A 17,745-nucleotide genomic window follows, 5' to 3' on the forward strand; every position below is an offset into this window, starting at 1 on the left:
TTTCCGGAGCGGACCGCTGCCGTGCCACCTGGTTTGAAGCGCAGAGGGGGGAGCCCTGATAAGACATCGCCAATCCTGACTAAGGTGGACAGCGCATCGGGGAGGTGTTGGCGACAGAGGACCCGGGTCGACGGTATCTGCAGAGACAAGCAAGGGGTGTTTGGACCCCACTGATTGCCACCCATCTAGCCTTCTTCTGGATGAGAACCACGTCCTAAGAGGCATCACAGATCTCTCCACTCTAACCCGGTATTTGTCATCTCCCCACTAATATCCATTCCCTTCATACCTTTTGTGTGATCCTACACCCCCCAACCCGCACTTTTCCTTTCCCTTCCTTGGTCCCTTCCTTTCTCTCCTTCCCCATACAGGTAGCAACTGAACCCACCATTGTTAAGGGGACTTATGCCGGCAGTGACTGCTTTTGCCCCGAACTTGGGTCGTTGCCCACATCTCAATTATTGACACAGAAACACTATTTTCTCATATTTAGCTGGCAGTGTCTTTATGCTACCTAAGTTCTGCTTAACAGTGTCAGGTATCTCTAACTATTTTCATTTGCATTTGCCTAGTTTATGTTCACTTATTATTTTCTGTTGTAGTGGCCTGCACAATTATATTTCAGTCTCTACTTAACTAAGGCAATACTGCCACCCAGTGGCCCTTAGCTCTTGGTTTATATCTCACCTCCTATAGTCTGCAGTCTGAACCCTTAGACATACTGTTTGCTGTTCATATGTACCGTTTTTTATTTTTATTTTTATGCAATTTTTCCATTCCATATTTTTTTTAAATAATTCTGTTTCTGTGATTCGGTGGGCATATTCTGGTGTTACTTATTGTGTTACAGGGCTGCACCCATATTTTTGAAGGTTCACATATTTCACAGGTATTCACATGTTCAGCCTAACGTTTTAAATATGCGATTCAACAGTGTGTGCATGTTATATGCCTTGACTATGTGATTGCAAAATGCCATGTTCTTTTATTGGGATGCCCCCCGTGTGAGTCATGTTTTTAGTATATTAGCGTAACAGTATTCTACCACCCGAGACATCTTATTTCTAACTACAATATCCTCGGTGATTATCACTGATCATACCTCTATCATTGTGATTTTTTTTTTCTTTTTCTATTTTATTCCCCTGGGGTATGGATAAATACCTCGACAGAAATATGCCTCCAAAACAATCTAACCTCGCTAACAAGGCTGGAAAGGGGAAGGAAGTGTCCCAAAAATCAGGTCCCCCCTCTCCTGGTAGCACGGAGATTGACACTTTAGAGACGCATGGGGATAGGCATTCCCCTTTGACGGCTAAAGACATTGCTGATTTTATGATGCCCCTAATGGACAAAAGATTCAATGACCTCCAGACTTGCTTGGATGCGGGTTAGCGCGTATTGATTCGCACGCGACCCGCATCACGGCCCTGGAATCTAAAGTAAGCGATGTGGAGGATAATGTCCATTCTAGTCATGATGAGGTTTCTACTCTCCATCAGCTTACACAACAGTTACAAGACAAACTGGAGGATCTAGAAAATAGATCCCGCAGAAATAACCTCCGGTTTGTGGGCGTACCTGAATCTATCACGGCATCGACCCTTACATCTTTTTTAGATACCGATCTGCCCACATCATTGGGGATTATAGCTAATATCGAAATACCCCATATTGAGTGAGCTCACAGAATAGGGGCCTTGAGGGAGGGGGCATCATAGCAGTCACGCCCAGTTATTGCCCGCTATCTCGATTACCGAGCTAAGGAACAAATCTTGCTCGCATATCGTAAAGTTGGGGGCCTGGTGGTCAGGGGACATAAGATTTTAATCTTTCAGGATTTTTCCACCGCAGTTGCTCAAAAGAGGAAAGAATTCTCTGAGGTTTGCACTTTTTTACACAACAAAAATATTAGATTTGCCTTGCTGTATCCTGCGAAACTGCGTGTGCAGGAAAATGGCGGCCACACCTTTTTCAATGACCCGGAGATGGCCAAATCACATTTTCTGACAGATAGGCTACCGCAGCGATCACCACGTAGATAAATTGTTGTTTCAATGTCTGTCAGCCGCTGACTCTCACGTCTCGGGTGGTACCGATTGTATTTGTTCTTTTTTATTTTTCTCTCCGTTCCTTTTGTTCCTTTTTGGGGAGGCATCCCTACATGATAGGATTTTATTAATATATTTAGGAGTGTTCTGTGTGCGCACCACTAAGCCTAGATGGTGCCCACCATAGTTGTTATTTGTTGGAAAATATTTGAAAAAGGAGTTGTGAGTCATTGTGGATATTTGAAATTGCCATGTGTCTTGTTCATTCTTCTGTTAACAACATGTACATTCTATTTTAGCATACTGCCTTGGTGCTGGGGGGGAGCTGCCGACTTAAATCAAGTAATATGGTTGATTTTCATGCATTACATTTACCTTGGCTCTTACCCACTCTTCCATGCATCCATCGGATCGTATATGGCGCTTCCCACATTATCTAGCTAACTCGGAAGACTTTAAATCTTATCTCACTTACCACTGGACGAATTTTGTTGATGAGAACCTAGATTATTATCTTTTGGAATGCCTCTAAGGCGGTGATGAGGGGACATATTATAAGCTATGTGGCTAAAAAGAAAAAGGAGTCTAAGGCAGAATATATTGCACTTAAAACAGTAATGTCAGACGCATTTCAGGCTTATGTTTCGGCTCCATCGGAAAACACACTGACCACATATAGACAAGCGCGACAACTACTGGAAACTTATCTAGCAACGTAGGCGAAACATTCCCTAGATTACACTAAAAACAAATTCTACAGGTGGGGGAATAAGGCAGGTAGATTGCTTGCTGTCATGTCCCGACCCCCTAGGAAACGTCATACAATAACCGCATTGAAACACCCTGTGAATGGCACCATCATAACCAAATCCCAGGAAATTGTATCTCAATTTCAAGACTATTTTACGACTTTATTCAAGTCCTCCCCAGTAGATGAGGATGTTCAGAATCACTTGCTTGCAAACTCCATGTTGCCACCACTGACTCCCGAACAACGGGAGGCCATGGCGGGCAAAATTACGATGGAGGAGATCAATCACACTATCTCACATCTACCTCATGGCAAATCCCCAGGCCCAGATGGCCTTTCGGGCGACTATTATCGCATACTGCAACCACATATTGCCCCAACATTATTGGAACTATTCCAAGCCATACATGAAAGACACTGCCCCTCTCCTTTTTTTAATGAAGCATATATAACCCTTCTACCGAAGCCAGACAGGGACACGACGCTACTCTCTTCATATTGGCCTATTAGTCTCCTCAACGTCGACTATAAGATCTTAGCAAAGATTATGGCGATGAGGCTCCAAGTGATTCTCCCAGACATTCTCGCTGATACCCAAATGGGGTTTGTACAGGGCCGACATGCAGTCAAGGCTATCCGCACAGCAATAGCAGCGGTAGTATCATCCCATCATTCCCATGCTGATTCAAAAATGCTTTTAAGTCTTGATGCTAACAAAGCATTTGACATGATGTTATGGCCTCATTTATATACAGTTTTGGAAAACAGGGGTTTTGGTACGACTTTCATTGATTATATCCGGTATATATACAACAAACCCTCTGCTTCTCTCCTTATAAATGGAATTAGAGGACCGCGCTTTTTTCTGGAAAGGGGCACTCGTCAGGACTGTCCCCTATCCCCTCTTTTGTTTAATCTGGCACTTGATCCTTTATTGCGTACACTCCAAGATTGGACAGCGTTTCAGGGAATCCGAATTGGTGCACAGGAAATTAAATTATCTGGTTTTGCCGATGATATACTCCTTTATATCAATAATCCAGAACGGGTCCTTCACCAAATACTCGAAAAAAAACATATGTTCGGCTCTTTTTCAGGGTTTAGCATAAATATTGACAAATTTAGGGCATTATTACTATGCAGTTCTACCACTGGCACTAGGTGGACTACTCAATATCCTTTACATTGGGCCGATGCGTACATTCCTTATCTGGGAATATTGATACCAAAAAACATAGATGCTTTATACAGACTAAATGTTAGTAAAGCCATATCTACCCTATCTTCCGACATAAAGGGGTGGGACCGTCTCTCCCTATCCTATTTAGGTAGGGCCAACTTACTTAAAATGGTAGCCAATCCCCGTCTACTTTATCCACTGCAAACCCTTCCGTTCCTGCTTACAAAATCAGATATTCAATCCATCAACAAGCTTATCAGGGGATTTGTTTGGAGGGGTGGCAGAGCTAGAATAGCGATGCGGAAATTGGCACAACCCAAATCAAATGGAGGGATCAATTTCCCTGATATTGAGGTGTGCAATCACGCTGCTCTCCTGCGTCACTTGAGGGATTGGATACAAAAAAGTTCAGTCTACACAAACACATCACTGGAACAGAATTTCCTACAGGGCATTGACCTGACATGTTTTCTCCATCAGCGTGACCAGGAGGTTCCGGATTCTGTTAAATCTAATCCCCTCCTGTGGACCACCAGAAAACTTTGGCACATTCTGCGCCACCATGCCAATTTGAATAATTATCACTCCCTACACCTGCCCTTACTCCAAAACCCTGAATTTCTGGACGGCATGGCTGCTCACCCCTTTACTGTATGGGGGTCGGCTGGGTTGCACTCAATTCGATCCTTGGTCTCCACGGAGGGTCGAAGGATTTTGACCTTTTCGGAGGTATCCTCAACGTTTGACGTGGTTGGCCCACACCCCTTGGCATTTGTACAATTGCGATTCTACATAAGTCATGTCCTCAGGCACTTTACAACTGCGGATTGGAATAACTCTCTAGATAGTCTTTTGTCCTACCCAGTCCCACAACGTAAAGCTATTTCCTCCCACTATACTTTCCTGAGAAAAATTTTAGACCATGCGACTGTTATGTCTAAGTGGTTGAACCATTTCCCTGGGTTGACGATACCTTTAATGGAAAGGGCCCTACTATTCTCCCGCAAAGTTCTTCCCACTAGCATGTATACAGAGTTATTTTTAAATATATATCACAATACGTATTTATCCCCCCTGCGACGTTTCCATATGGGAACCTCGGACTCCCATTCATGCCCGAAATGCCATCAATCTGAAGCTGATACTTACCACTGTTTATGGGCTTGCCCAATCATACAATATTTTTGGCATCTAGTTAGGCGTTATGCTGAAGCCAAATTAATCACCTATGTTCCCTTTACACCAGAATGGGCAATTCTAGGCATTATTGATCCAAATCTTAGGATGCCAATGGAATGTAAAAAACTACTTATAGCTCTTAGCGCAGCGGGGAAGAAGACAATTCTCCAGGGATGGATAGACACTACACCTCCGCAGATACCATTATTTTTGTCTAAACTATATCATCTGTTCAGAATGGATTGGGTGGAGGCAATAGTGGACAAGGGTAAACAGGTGGATCGTTTCTTTACATTATGGGAATCCTATATATCTACTCTCCCACTTACCACACGGCAAAAAAATACATCATAGCTTAAAAAACACCACATGGTATTTAACAAGATTGGCAGCACTTGATCCACCTGTCTCCCTATGCGGATACTGGAGGTCCGTCGGTGGCTCCCCCTCGGGACTAATTTCTTGCTTCTGTCAGTATAAAGTAATTATTGGTGACATGAATGGACACCGCTAACAAGACATAATTACTCATTGTCACTGTTTTATTTCTGTAAACATTTATTCTGATGTACGAATTGAGATCTGTTCAAGACGTTTGGCATTTATACTAGATCAACTGTTTGTTTACTCATAATGACTCAATAAAGAAATGGTTAAAAAGAAAATGACCAAGTCGAAATTCCATGAGAGAATATTTTCTACCCTCACACCAAGAAACATATTTCTTCCAGATCCAGTGGTAATGCTTTGATGTAACCACTGGACTTGATGTAACTTGCTTTGATGTAACTTCCAGGCCTGGACCATAGTGGAAACAACCTTGGAGGGAAGACCATTTCTTGTTAGAATTTCCCTCTCAACCTCCTAGCCATCAAAAATAGCTGCTGTAAGTCTGAATAGATGAATGGTCCTTGCTGAAGAAGGTCCTTGAGAAGCGGCAAAGGCCAGGGTTCCTCCAGAGACAAGGTCAGGAGGTCTGCATACCAGGTTCGTTGAGGCCAATCCAGGGCAATTAGAATTGCCTGAACTTTTTACCTTTTGAGTCTTTTTAGAACTCTGGGAATGAGAGGGATTGGAGGAAACAGGTATATGGACTGGTAAGTCCACGGCGCCGTCAGAGCGTCTACTGCTGCAGCCTGCAGATCCCTCATTCTGGAACAGTAACAACGGAGCTTCTTGTTGAGACGAGAAGCCATCAGGTCTATCTGCGGACAGCCTCATCGGTGAACCAGTTGTTGAAGCACCTGAGGATGAGGGCCCCAGATGGAGGTTGTGTCCGCTGAGGAAGTCCGCTTCCCAATTGTCCACGCCTGGAATGAATATGGCTGAGATGGCCTTTACGTTTGCCTCCGCCCAGAGGAGTATTCTTGACACCTCTTGTATTGCGGCCCTGCTTCTTATTCCTCCCTGTCGGTTTATGTACGCCACTGCAGTGGCGTTGTCTGACTGTACCTGAATGGCTTGATTCCTGAGAAAACATGAAGCTTCCAGAAGAGCATTGTAAATTGCCATGAGTTCCAGGACATTTATTGGGAGTACAGATTCTTGACTCGACCACTTCCCCTGGAACTGGGCCCCCTGGGTCACAGCCCCCCAACCTTGGAGACTGGCATCCGTTGTCAGTAGTATCCATGACTGGATACTGAAACTCCGACCCTCCACAATGTGAGGGACTTGTAGCCACCATAACAGGGAGATCCGTGCTTCAGGTGAGACCCTGACCATTTGTCCAGCAGATCCAGCTGGAATGGATGGGCATGAAATCTGCCGTACTGGATTGCCTTGTAGGAGGCTACCATCTTGCCCATCTTGCCCAGTAAGCGAATGCAAAGATGAACTGACATCTTGCGGGGTCTGAGCACCAAGCGGACCATAGCCTGGATAGTCAAGGCCTTGTCCATAGGAAGGAACACCTTCTGAGACACTGGGTCCAGTATCATTCCCAGGAACTGAATTCATTGTGATGGTTCCAGGTGAGACTTATGTAAATTTAGGATCCATCCATGATCCGTAAGCAGGCGAGTCGTCAGGTCGATGCTGTGTATCAGATGTTCCCTGGACATTGCCTTTATCAGGAGATCGAAGCAAAATGTGATCACACGTTCATGCGCCAACTGGCAGCCTAGAACCCAGTGGTATAAGTGTCACCAACACTTAGATACAATGTAAAGAAAAGATTACCACATAGGCAGGGCCGTCTTTTCGTATGGGCTCAATGGGCTCTTGCCCAAGGGCCCCAAGAGAATAAGGGCCCTAGGCTGATAGCTGAGGGTCTCCTCTTTCCAGGGGTACCAGATTTTTGAAAATCGGCCCTGGGGAACCGGAGATATCCGACTTGAAAGCAGTGGTCCCCATCCAAGCCTATTAATTGCTCTTCCCAGCCTGATATCTCGGGTTCTGTCTGACTTAGAGTATTTCTAAGGGTATAAACCAAAAGCTAGGACTCTCCCCTTTTGGTGGACACTTGCAGCTTGTCTCTACTATGCCCAGAACCAGAGATATCAGCCTTCAAGCAGCTGGTCCCTGCTCCAGCTCCACACGCCTGGTATGCAGTTTTATATTTTCGTTGGTGGATTGCTCTGGCTCCTGAACTCTGATCCCCAAGTCCCCAGAACCTTCTGAAAGGTGGGCCTCTCTAGTTTTTTTATCCCATTCAAAGCGAAGAAATATATTTTCAGGAACTTGAGATATCTGCAGTCAGGCAAGCTGCCCTCCCACCGGAAAATGATAAATATTAAGCCCACTCCACTAGCCACCCCTCCCCTATGTATTATACACCCCCTACCACCCTGGAAGTCATGTACCAGGGCTTCTTCATTCAGCCCAATGCCCCTTCTACAGTTTAGCCCCATCTGTGCAGTAAAGGAGTAATTAGAGAAATTACTGCTCCAGGTGCTACATGCTGAGCGGAAGATAGAACACCCCCTACCGCCCGCAGGACATCAAAGCTGCCGCTGATAGCACCCCCACCCCTACCACTGGAGGATGGGTAGGGGGCCCAGTGCATTGCTGTGCCCAGGGGCCTACACTGCTGTTAAGACGGCTCTGCACATAGGATCTCGGGCGCTCTGCTATAGGCATATCAATGGACTAGCTTGCATCAGCCACCAATGTATGTTTATAAAACCTCTAAAACAAAATAAAACACATAACATAGTGGAAAACCGTCATGAAATATGACTAGATGTGATGTTGTTTCCTAGTGCGGACTCGTACCAGATATGATGGTCTTCTCTAGGCAGACAATAACGTTTGTATGCTGAGCGGATCACCGATTAGCATCTGTTTCAATCTTTCCCACAAGGCACTTTCTCCCATTCACCAATAAACGGTCATATGTAAATAAAATGGTACTTGATAGTGCATTACCAGATAACACTTTTAATGGACATCACAACATGAATAACATAATAAGCAAGTGGACTCTCACCGAGTATAGTGGTCTACAGATGTTAGTAGACAAATGCGCATTAATAATTAGCCCAGGCGTCCCCGAGAGTCGTCATCAACCGCCAAGTGAGTCCTCTACGTGCCAAAACGATACCTTAACCAACGCGTTTCGATAACTGGATGTTATCTTTTTCAAGGTGTACAGGTATCTATATGAACAGGGTATTTATACCCAACCAGTTAACCAAAAAGAAAAACCTATTTCCAGACATGGACTCTCTACTGCTAAAAATCCCCATCCATATGACATATTTATTAATCCGGTCTTCCACTCCAGGATATTGTTCTCACTGTTATTCCCGCCCGTTTTCGGCTTCCTCTAATTGCAGTGCACAGCCGGTCACGTGGGTGTTGTTTCCGGTCGGAAGTGCATCACAACGCCGAGATCATGATTCTCCGCTTCCGTATACCTCATTGGCGGAAGTGCGTCACTCCGTCCGATCATCATTACGGCAGTCCGTGACCGGAAGTGTAGTGTCCAGTCTCGACGTTATGGTATCAAACATTGGATATTCAAATTGAGGTTTGACGGGCGCCATTTTGGTGAAGACCATCCACATTTAAAAGTCATAAAGGAAAAACAAAAAGCACATTAATGAACATATTAATAAACATATTGATAAAAAACTTAAAAGGGTGTACATCCTATTGCAACATAGCTTTTATTCCATTATGAACCACTTGGTCTCAAAATCTTTATTGAGACCCGAAGGCTCTAAGGTTTTATATGTAAATATAGTTTGCATTTCAATTTTTGCAAGTTTCTTATGTGGATCCCCACCTCTTTTATCAAATGCCACTTTTTTTAAGGCATAAAAGTTTTTAATATCACTGGGGTTAGAATTGTGAATTTTTTTAAAATGAGCTGATAAAGCATGGGTTTCCAAGCCTTTTTTAACATTACGAAGGTGTTCCCCCATCCTAATTTTTAGCGCTCTGCTAGTCCTACCAATATAAAATTTGTTACAACTGCATTCTATGCAGTATACAACATTTGCTGAGTGACATGTGATAAAATCCTTAATAATAAATTTTCTATTGTTGATAACAACTTCTTCCTTTTTGTTCCCAAATGTATTAGCAATATTCCTACATGCAATACATGAGCCGCACCTGTAGAATCCCCTAGATGTAATAATTGATTGTTCAGGAGTGGCATGAAAACTATGTACCAATCTTGACTGTATATTTGGTGCCTTCCTGTAAATACAGATAGGTTTTTCTGGTAACTCGGATCCGATCACAGAATCCTTTTTAAGGATTGACCAGTGTTTTCTCAAGATGTTATTCACCTTATGGTGCTGGGACGAGTAACCAGTAATAAATGCCCACTTAAATCTATCATTCTGTTCTACCTTCTCTTTATTTTTCCTTTTGGTAAGGGCAGTTCTATCTAGTTTAGAGACTCCTTCAAGAGATGATTTAAGTGTCTGTTCATCATAACCGGAGTCTTTGAAGCGATTTTCCATATCAGATGCTTGGGCTAGGAATGTCTGTTGGTCCGTGCAATTCCTTTTTAACCTTGTGAACTGGTTAGTCGGTTCACAAGGTTAAAAAGGAGATCGTCCAAGTAGGGGACTATGTTGACTCCCATTCTGCGTAATTGTAGCATCATCTCCGCCATAACTTTTGTGAATACCCTTGGAGCTGTGGAGAGACCAATGGGTAAGGCTTGAAACTGGATATGGTTGTCCAGTATAGCGAACTGGAGGTACGCCTGATGAGGAGGCCATATGGGAATGAGTAGGTAAGCATCCTTGATGTCCAGAGATACTAAGAATTCCCCTCCTCCAGACCGGAGACCACCGCCTGCAGGGATTCCATCTTGAATTTGAACACTCGTAGGTTTAGGTTCAGTGATTTTAGGTTCAAGATGGGCCGTACCGAACTGTCTGGTTTTGGTACCACAAAAAGACTGGAGTAAAAACCCCTGTTGTGCAACGGAGGAGGCAATGGGACAACAACCTTCGTTTGTAGCAGTCTTTGAATGACGTCTTGCGAGGTAACTCTTGCTATGGGTGAAGCTGGTAAGCTAGACTTGAAGAATCTGGGAGGGGGAAGTACCTGAAATTCCAACCGGTATCCTTGGAATATGAGGTCCCTCACCCAAGGATCCGGGCAGGACTGTGCCCACATGTGGGCGAAGTGCTGAAGGCGAGCACTTACCTGGAAGTCGCCCTGTTGCTGGGGTCAACCGTCACGCGGAGGGCTGCATGGATGAGGATCCGGAGGCCTGGTCCAGAGATCCAGCAGCCACTGGTTTACAGGACTTACCGCGAGTTCCTCTACCAGCATTGAAGGCACCTCTGGCTCTGCCTCTGAATCTGGCTACACGAAAGGACTGCAGAGAGGGCCCAGGGTAGGTACGTCTAGTAGGAGGTGTCGCAGATGGCAGGTAGGTAGGCTTACCTGCCGTGCTTGAGAGAACCACTTGTTCAGTTCTTCCCGAAACAAGGTCTCCTGTGTAAAAGGAAGATTCACCACACCTTTAATGGAATCAGCAACTGCTGACCATTGTCACAGCCACAGAGCTCTACGAGCTGAGACCGCCATAGCTGTGGTTCAGTCATTAATGAGACATAATTGTTTAATTGCCTCACTCCTAAAATTTGCAGCATCCTGTATATGTTGCAGCAGTGTAATGATGTCCTGCTGATGCAGGGAGTCAAAACCACTTATCGTATATACTCGAGTATAAGTCGACCCGAATATAAGCCGAGGCAGCTAATTTTACCACAAAAACCTGGGAAAACGTATTCACTCAAGTATAAGCCTAGGGTGGGAAATGCAGCTCTAGCCGTACACAGCCCTCATACTGCCAGATATGCCCCCACAGTGCCAGACATGCCCCCACAGTGCCAGACATGCCCTCACACTGCCAGATATGCCCTCAGTGCCACATATGCCCCCCCAAGTGCCAAATATGCTCCCCCAGTGCCAAGTACAACTTACCCTCCGCCGCTCCCGTGCTGTTTTGTGAAGGAGGGACACGCCGGGCACAGCGCGCGCCTCTCCTGTGTCCCTCCTGCATCTCCAGCGGCGGGTCTGTTAAATGAAGTGCCGGTTCGTGAGCCAATCGGAGGTCACGAACGGGTACTTCATGTAATAGACCCGCCGCTGCCGTCGGAGACGCAGGAGGGACACAGGAGAGGCGCGCGCTGTGCCCTCCGTGTCCCTCCTTCCCACTGAAGTGCTGAATAAGTCGGCTTATACTCGAGTATATACGGTATATTATTATAATATGTGTATAATATAATATATGTATTTCACAGACATATTGCTTGTACACACCTGCAGATCAGCAAAAGATATATTGGACAAACAACTGATTGGCATGATGCTGGGAACACACTGGCAGATATATTGCCTAATCAATTGATCGGCCAATATAGATTTTGCTGATCGGCAGGTGTGTACAAGCAATATGTCTGTGAAAGACGTCTTCCACAGATATATTGCATCTGCTGTGCAACACAACAGATGGCCATTATATCTGCAGATATATTGGTGCATCTTTCTGTGTGTATGAACAACCACCATCTGCAGATATAGCTGCAGATCGATTGAACTGCAGATATATCTGCCAGTGTGTACTCAGCCTAATGGTGCCCATACACCTGTGCGATGCCCCGCGACGCGACATCACGGAGCATCGCACCGGCAGTTCAGGTGCGATGAAATCGCGCTGAACTGCCAAAGTGATTACCATGCGATAGATCGCATGGTAATCACGTAATGGGCACGTCACCCCCGAGTGGGAGCGGCCTCTGGACGCTCCCTATGGGTGCATATCGTGCATCGCAGTGCGATGTATCGCATGTGTTTTTAAGAACACATGCGATCGCACTGCGATGCGATAAATATTAAGTGCAGCACATACTATCATTTGAGCAGCATGTACGCGCATTGCGTCGCCTGGTACCTTAACTGTGCATACAATCCTTCAATTTCTCTCACAGATGCGGTCGAAATCGAAGGATTGTATGCCATATCTCCAGCACCGTAACTACATGTGTGCCAGGTGTGCCTGGCACACAGCGCAGTTGCCCTGAGGGCGCAAAGGCCAGCGGCTTGCAATGAGTCAAATTGACTCATTACAAGCCACCTCTGCTGTGTGGGCCACGCTGGAGAAGCCGTAGGCAGGGGAGGAGAGCAGCAGCGCTGAAGGCAGGGGAGAAGGAGGAGGGAGGGGGACTGGAGCCGCAGCAGCGCTATGTAATTGGTAGAGGCGCCGCTGCAACAGTCCCCTCTCCTTCCGCATTGGCTGCCCGGCGCTGCTGTGAACGTTGGGATGCGCTTCCCTCATCCCAGCATTCACAGCGGCGGCGGCTAGCCAATGCGGAAGGAGAGGGGACTGCTGCAGCAGCGCCTCTACCAATTACATAGCGCTGCTGCGGCTCCAGTCCCCCTCCCTCCTCCTCCTCCTCCCCTGCCCGGGATTTGCCAGCGCCGAGGAGCCTGACTGCCAGCGGGGAGAGATGGTAAGTATCTGTCTGTCTGTGTGTGTGTCTCTCTCTCTCTCTATTCTGTCTGCCGCAATGTATAAAAAGGGGACGCTGTCTGCCGTAATGTGTAAAAAGGGGGACGCTGTCTGCCGTAATGTGTAAAAAGGGGGAAGCGGTCTGCCGTAATGTGTAAAAAGGGGGACGCTGTCTGCCGTAATGTGTAAAAATGGGGACGCTGTCTGCCGTAATGAGTAAAAAGGGGACGCTGTCTGCCGTAATGTGTAAAAAGGGGGACTGTCTGCCGTAATGTGTAAAAAGGGGGACTGTCTGCTGTAATGTGTAAAAAGGGGGACTGTCTGCCGTAATGTGTAAAAAGGGGCTCTACCTGGTGTAGTGGCACTACTGTGCAGCGTAACTTGAATAATGGAGACTACTGTGCACCGTAGTATGAATTGGTATTATTTTGTGGCCATATCCCTTTCCCATGAAGCCACGCCCCTATATATTTTTCCGTGCGCCTACGGCATGCACTGCCCCTATCTTGCATGGGGGGGCGCCAATGCCGTTTCTTGCACACAGCGCTAACATGCCTAGTTACAGCACTGCATATCTCACAAGTGTATGGGCCACTTTCACGGCTGGGGCCGGGCAGCAGGGCCACCTCCAGAGCAGCTCACAGACAGAGTGTGACTGTCTGTGTATAGGAGGCCGGGGCCGGGCAGCGGGACCACTGCCGCAGCAGCCCAGCCTCTTGGTCTCCGTCCAAACTCCACACCAGTGAGTGCCGTGTTGCCCGGTGTCCCTTCCCATCACACAGGCACTGGAGCTCCACCTTCACCTCTTCTAATTGGGTGGCCACTCGAGACTGACGTCCTGGCTATAGGAAGAATGAAGCCTCAGTCACTGTCACTGACTCTCACTGTTTTGTCAGGCAGCATTAATCAACCCCGCGCCCCCATGCCATGGCGGGGTCTGCAGGGGTGGTAGTTACGCCACTAGCTGTCAGTAAGAGAGAGTACAGAGCTGTTGGTTGCTTATCTGTCAGAAGTGTATATACCATGTGTAATGTGTGTGTTTAGTGTAATTAGCAAATTAACACATTGTGGCATTTTTTTCATCTGTGCAGGCAGCAGTGACCCCTTCGTGCAGCTAATGCTGGAACCTAAACATGTATTCCCAGCAGTGGAGCCACGTTCTACACAGGTCAAAAAGAATGAGCTGAACCCTCTGTACGATGAGACCTTCGACTTGTGAGTGACTTCAAAAACTTGTGTAGTTATAAGTTAATGAAATGCTGGGAGAGATGTGGACTCAACAGACAAGTGGGATCTTTTCATGAAGCAGTAAAGAGAGGAGATGAAGCCAATGGAGAAGTTGCCCATGGCAACCACTCAGCTGCTCTGTGTAATTTTATAGAATGTGCTTGATAAATGTTACTTCAATGCTGATTGGTTGCCATGGGCTACTTCTCCACTGTCTCACTTCTCCACTATTTTCACTGCTTCATGGATAGACCCCAATAATCCCTTTTGCAAAGTTTGTGCAAAAGTTGCATTCCTTGCATTTTGTTCTGTTATTGCCCTGTTAGATAATATAAGCATTGTATAAAAGGTATTGTACAATTATCATTTTGTAAAATGTATTACATGAAGTGTTCTCTCCTTCCATTAGCCTGGTGACCCTGGAGCAGTGTGATGTTCCCGGAGCATGTCTGCTGCTGACAGTATTTGATTACGATACTCTGCTGTCTAATGAGCTGGAGGGAGAGGCTTTCTTACCTCTTGCCGATGTGCCGGGGTTAAAAGAGGAGATCAGTGATACTGTCACCATCATCCCACAGACACGGCTGCCCCTGTCCCACCCAAAACTCAATGGTCAGTTCTCATCTTCTTCTTTTTTTCCCAACAACAATGTATGTATATTGATATTCTGGTTAAAAAATATCTGCTGAAAATTTCATGCTGAAACCTAGAAAAGAAGTTTCATGAACAGTAACTGAATGGCGCTCTGTCTGACACCTGACAGACTACTGTAATAAGCACTAACACTAAGCTGTGTCCACTTCAAATTACTGGCAATACAACCGGGAAACTGGCGCAAATGTGTTTTATTTCTATTATGCTAAATGCACATGTATAATCTTTGACCTACTTTTTTTTCACCCCTGCTCAGTATGGTGTGTGTGTGTGTGTGTGTGTGTGTGTGTGTGTGTGTGTGTGTGTGTGTGTGTGTGTGTGTGTGTGTGTGTGTGTGTGTGTGTACATATATATATAGAATCTATCATGATACTTTATTAATAGGTTTCTGGACGGGTACTTAGGTCAACAGTCTAAGTCGACCACTATTGGTCGACAGTAACTAGGTTGACAGGGTTTCTATGTTGACATGGTCTCTGTCGACAGGTCAAAAGGTCAACATGAGTTTCGTTAATTATTTTTTTTGTGTCGCTTTCTCCGTACAGTGACTGGAAACCCCAATTAGTGCACTGTGTCCCCTTGCAACGCTCGCTTTGCTCTCCATGCTTCGGGCAAGGTGCCTCGCTGCGCTCGGCACTGGTTACTGTTCCCAATCGTAGTCCACGTGGATCGTTAAGTACGTGAATTGTGGACTGCTCTGCAACTGCCACTGGAGAGGAGATATTTCTTTCCATCTCCAGAGAACATAAATATCACATTTTCCAGCTTTTATGAGATAATTATGTTTTATTAAATATCCCCCAGAGTGTGTACTTAGCCTTTCTTCGCTGATTTTTTTGTGAGAACTGTATAATTACAGCTGCTTTCTTTGTTTTCACATGGTAACATGCCTCCCTAATTACAGGATGACAGTGGGGATTACTATAGTGTGATACTATAGATAAGTAGATACAGTGCCGTACCTAGACATTTTAGCGCTGTGTGCAAGAAACCGCATCGGTGCCCCCCCCCCCCCTTAATGTAAACCGGCGGCAGTGCGCGGGCAAATAATATAGGGGCGTGGCTTCACAGGAAAGGGGTGTGGCCACAAAATAATACCAATTCATATAATGGTGCACAGTAGTCTCCATTATTCAAATTACGCTGCACAGTAACTCCGCTGCACCAGGTAGAGTCCCCTTCTTACACATTATGGCAGACAGCGTCCCCTTTTTACACATTACGGCAGACAGCGTCCCTGTTTTTACACATTACGGCAAACAGCGTCCCCTTTTTTACACATTACGGCAGACAGCGTTCCCATCTTACATATTACGGTAGACAGCATCCCCTTTTTACACATTACGGCAGACAGCGTCTACCTTTTACACGTTACGGCAGACAGCGTCCCCTTTTACACATTACAGCAGAAAGAGTCCACCTTTTACACGTTACGGCAGGATAGGTCCCCCTTTTACACATTATGGCAGGCAGAGTCCCCCTTTAACGCAGTACGGCAGGAAGAGTCTCCCTTACACCCCCCCTACCCTTAGAGTGTAGTGTAGTGAAGTGTACTGTGGTGTAGTGTAGTGTACTGTAGTGAAGTGTAGTGTAATATACTGTAGGGTATTGTACTGTAATATAGTGTAGTGTAATATAGTGTAGTGTAGTATAGTGTAGTGTCTGTGTAGTGCTGTTACCGGCTCCTGACTCCTCCTGTCCACTTCACAGAACTCAGCCGCAGCGCTGCCGGGACCTGAGCAGCAGCGGTGGCAGCTTAAGCTGTACACAGGCTGGTGGTGGGCTGCTTCACCGGGACACGGGTGTGTGGGTGGGGCGGCTTCAGCAGCAGGACACAGTCATGTGGGCGGCAGCGGCTTCAGCCAGATGCAGGCGGCGCCGTTGTCAGCAGGACGCAGGCGGCACCGCCACCTAAAACAGTGAATCTGCGGCCGTGCGGGTGTGATGCTCGATGGTGCGCCCTCAGTGCATTTTGCGCTGTGGGCAAGGCACCATCGGCACACACCTAGTTCCGGCTCTGAGTAGATATAAATGATTATACACAATACCCACCAGATCTCTGACTGCCATGGATATTTTGTGGCGCTAATTTAGCCCCATCATGGTAGTGGATTGATACGTGTCATCAACGACTCACAGGGAAGGAATGTCACAGAATGGTTTTATTGGGTTCTACTCAACATTTTGTTTACTCGGACCCATGTGTAAATACAAGCTGGACTGATGGGATACTGTTGCATTGTTAGTACTGGAAATCCATATTCACACAATGAACACCTCAGTGTAAATATTTGACCTATGTACTAAGGCTTGGGGAGATAAAGTGGAAGGTGATAAAGTACCAGCCAATCAGCTCCTAACTTCCATGTTGTAGGCTGTGTTTGAAAAATGACAGGATCTGGTTGGTTGGTTGGTTGGTTGGTACTTTATGTCTCTCCAAGACTTCATACATAGGCCACCAAGTTCCCTCAATTCACCACATTATGGTGCTGTCATCATAGAAGAGAAAAGGAAACGCCACAAATACGTGTAGGTGGTCAGTTCCTTCAAATTTATGTCATTTGCAATAAAATGGTCAAGCCACTACTACTACTACTACTACTACTACTACTACTACTACTACTACTATTACTACTACTACTACTACTACTATTACTACTACTACTATTACTACTACTGAGCTCACCAGCCTTAAAATAGGGCAATGCAGGCCAGGCTATGAAAAGCTTTATTCCAACATGCCAAAATCAACCCATTGACATATATTTTGAAT

At 45.9% G+C, this 17,745-nt stretch overlaps 1 protein-coding gene across 3 annotated transcripts in view; it reads left to right on the forward strand.

Moving 5' to 3' along the window:
* UNC13D (unc-13 homolog D) overlaps nt 1–17,745 on the forward strand; it is a 178,364-nt gene that overhangs the window by 158,707 nt on the left and 1,912 nt on the right. For all 3 annotated transcript variants that reach the window (XM_063960576.1, XM_063960575.1, XM_063960577.1), the window contains 2 exons: nt 14,183–14,306; nt 14,728–14,930. In XM_063960576.1, coding sequence (XP_063816646.1) covers nt 14,183–14,306; nt 14,728–14,930 — 327 coding nt within the window. The remainder of the gene's footprint in view (nt 1–14,182; nt 14,307–14,727; nt 14,931–17,745) is intronic.

Source organism: Pseudophryne corroboree, chromosome 3 (assembly GCF_028390025.1).
Source record: "Pseudophryne corroboree isolate aPseCor3 chromosome 3, aPseCor3.hap2, whole genome shotgun sequence".
In the NCBI taxonomy this organism is placed as follows: Eukaryota; Metazoa; Chordata; class Amphibia; order Anura; family Myobatrachidae; genus Pseudophryne; species Pseudophryne corroboree.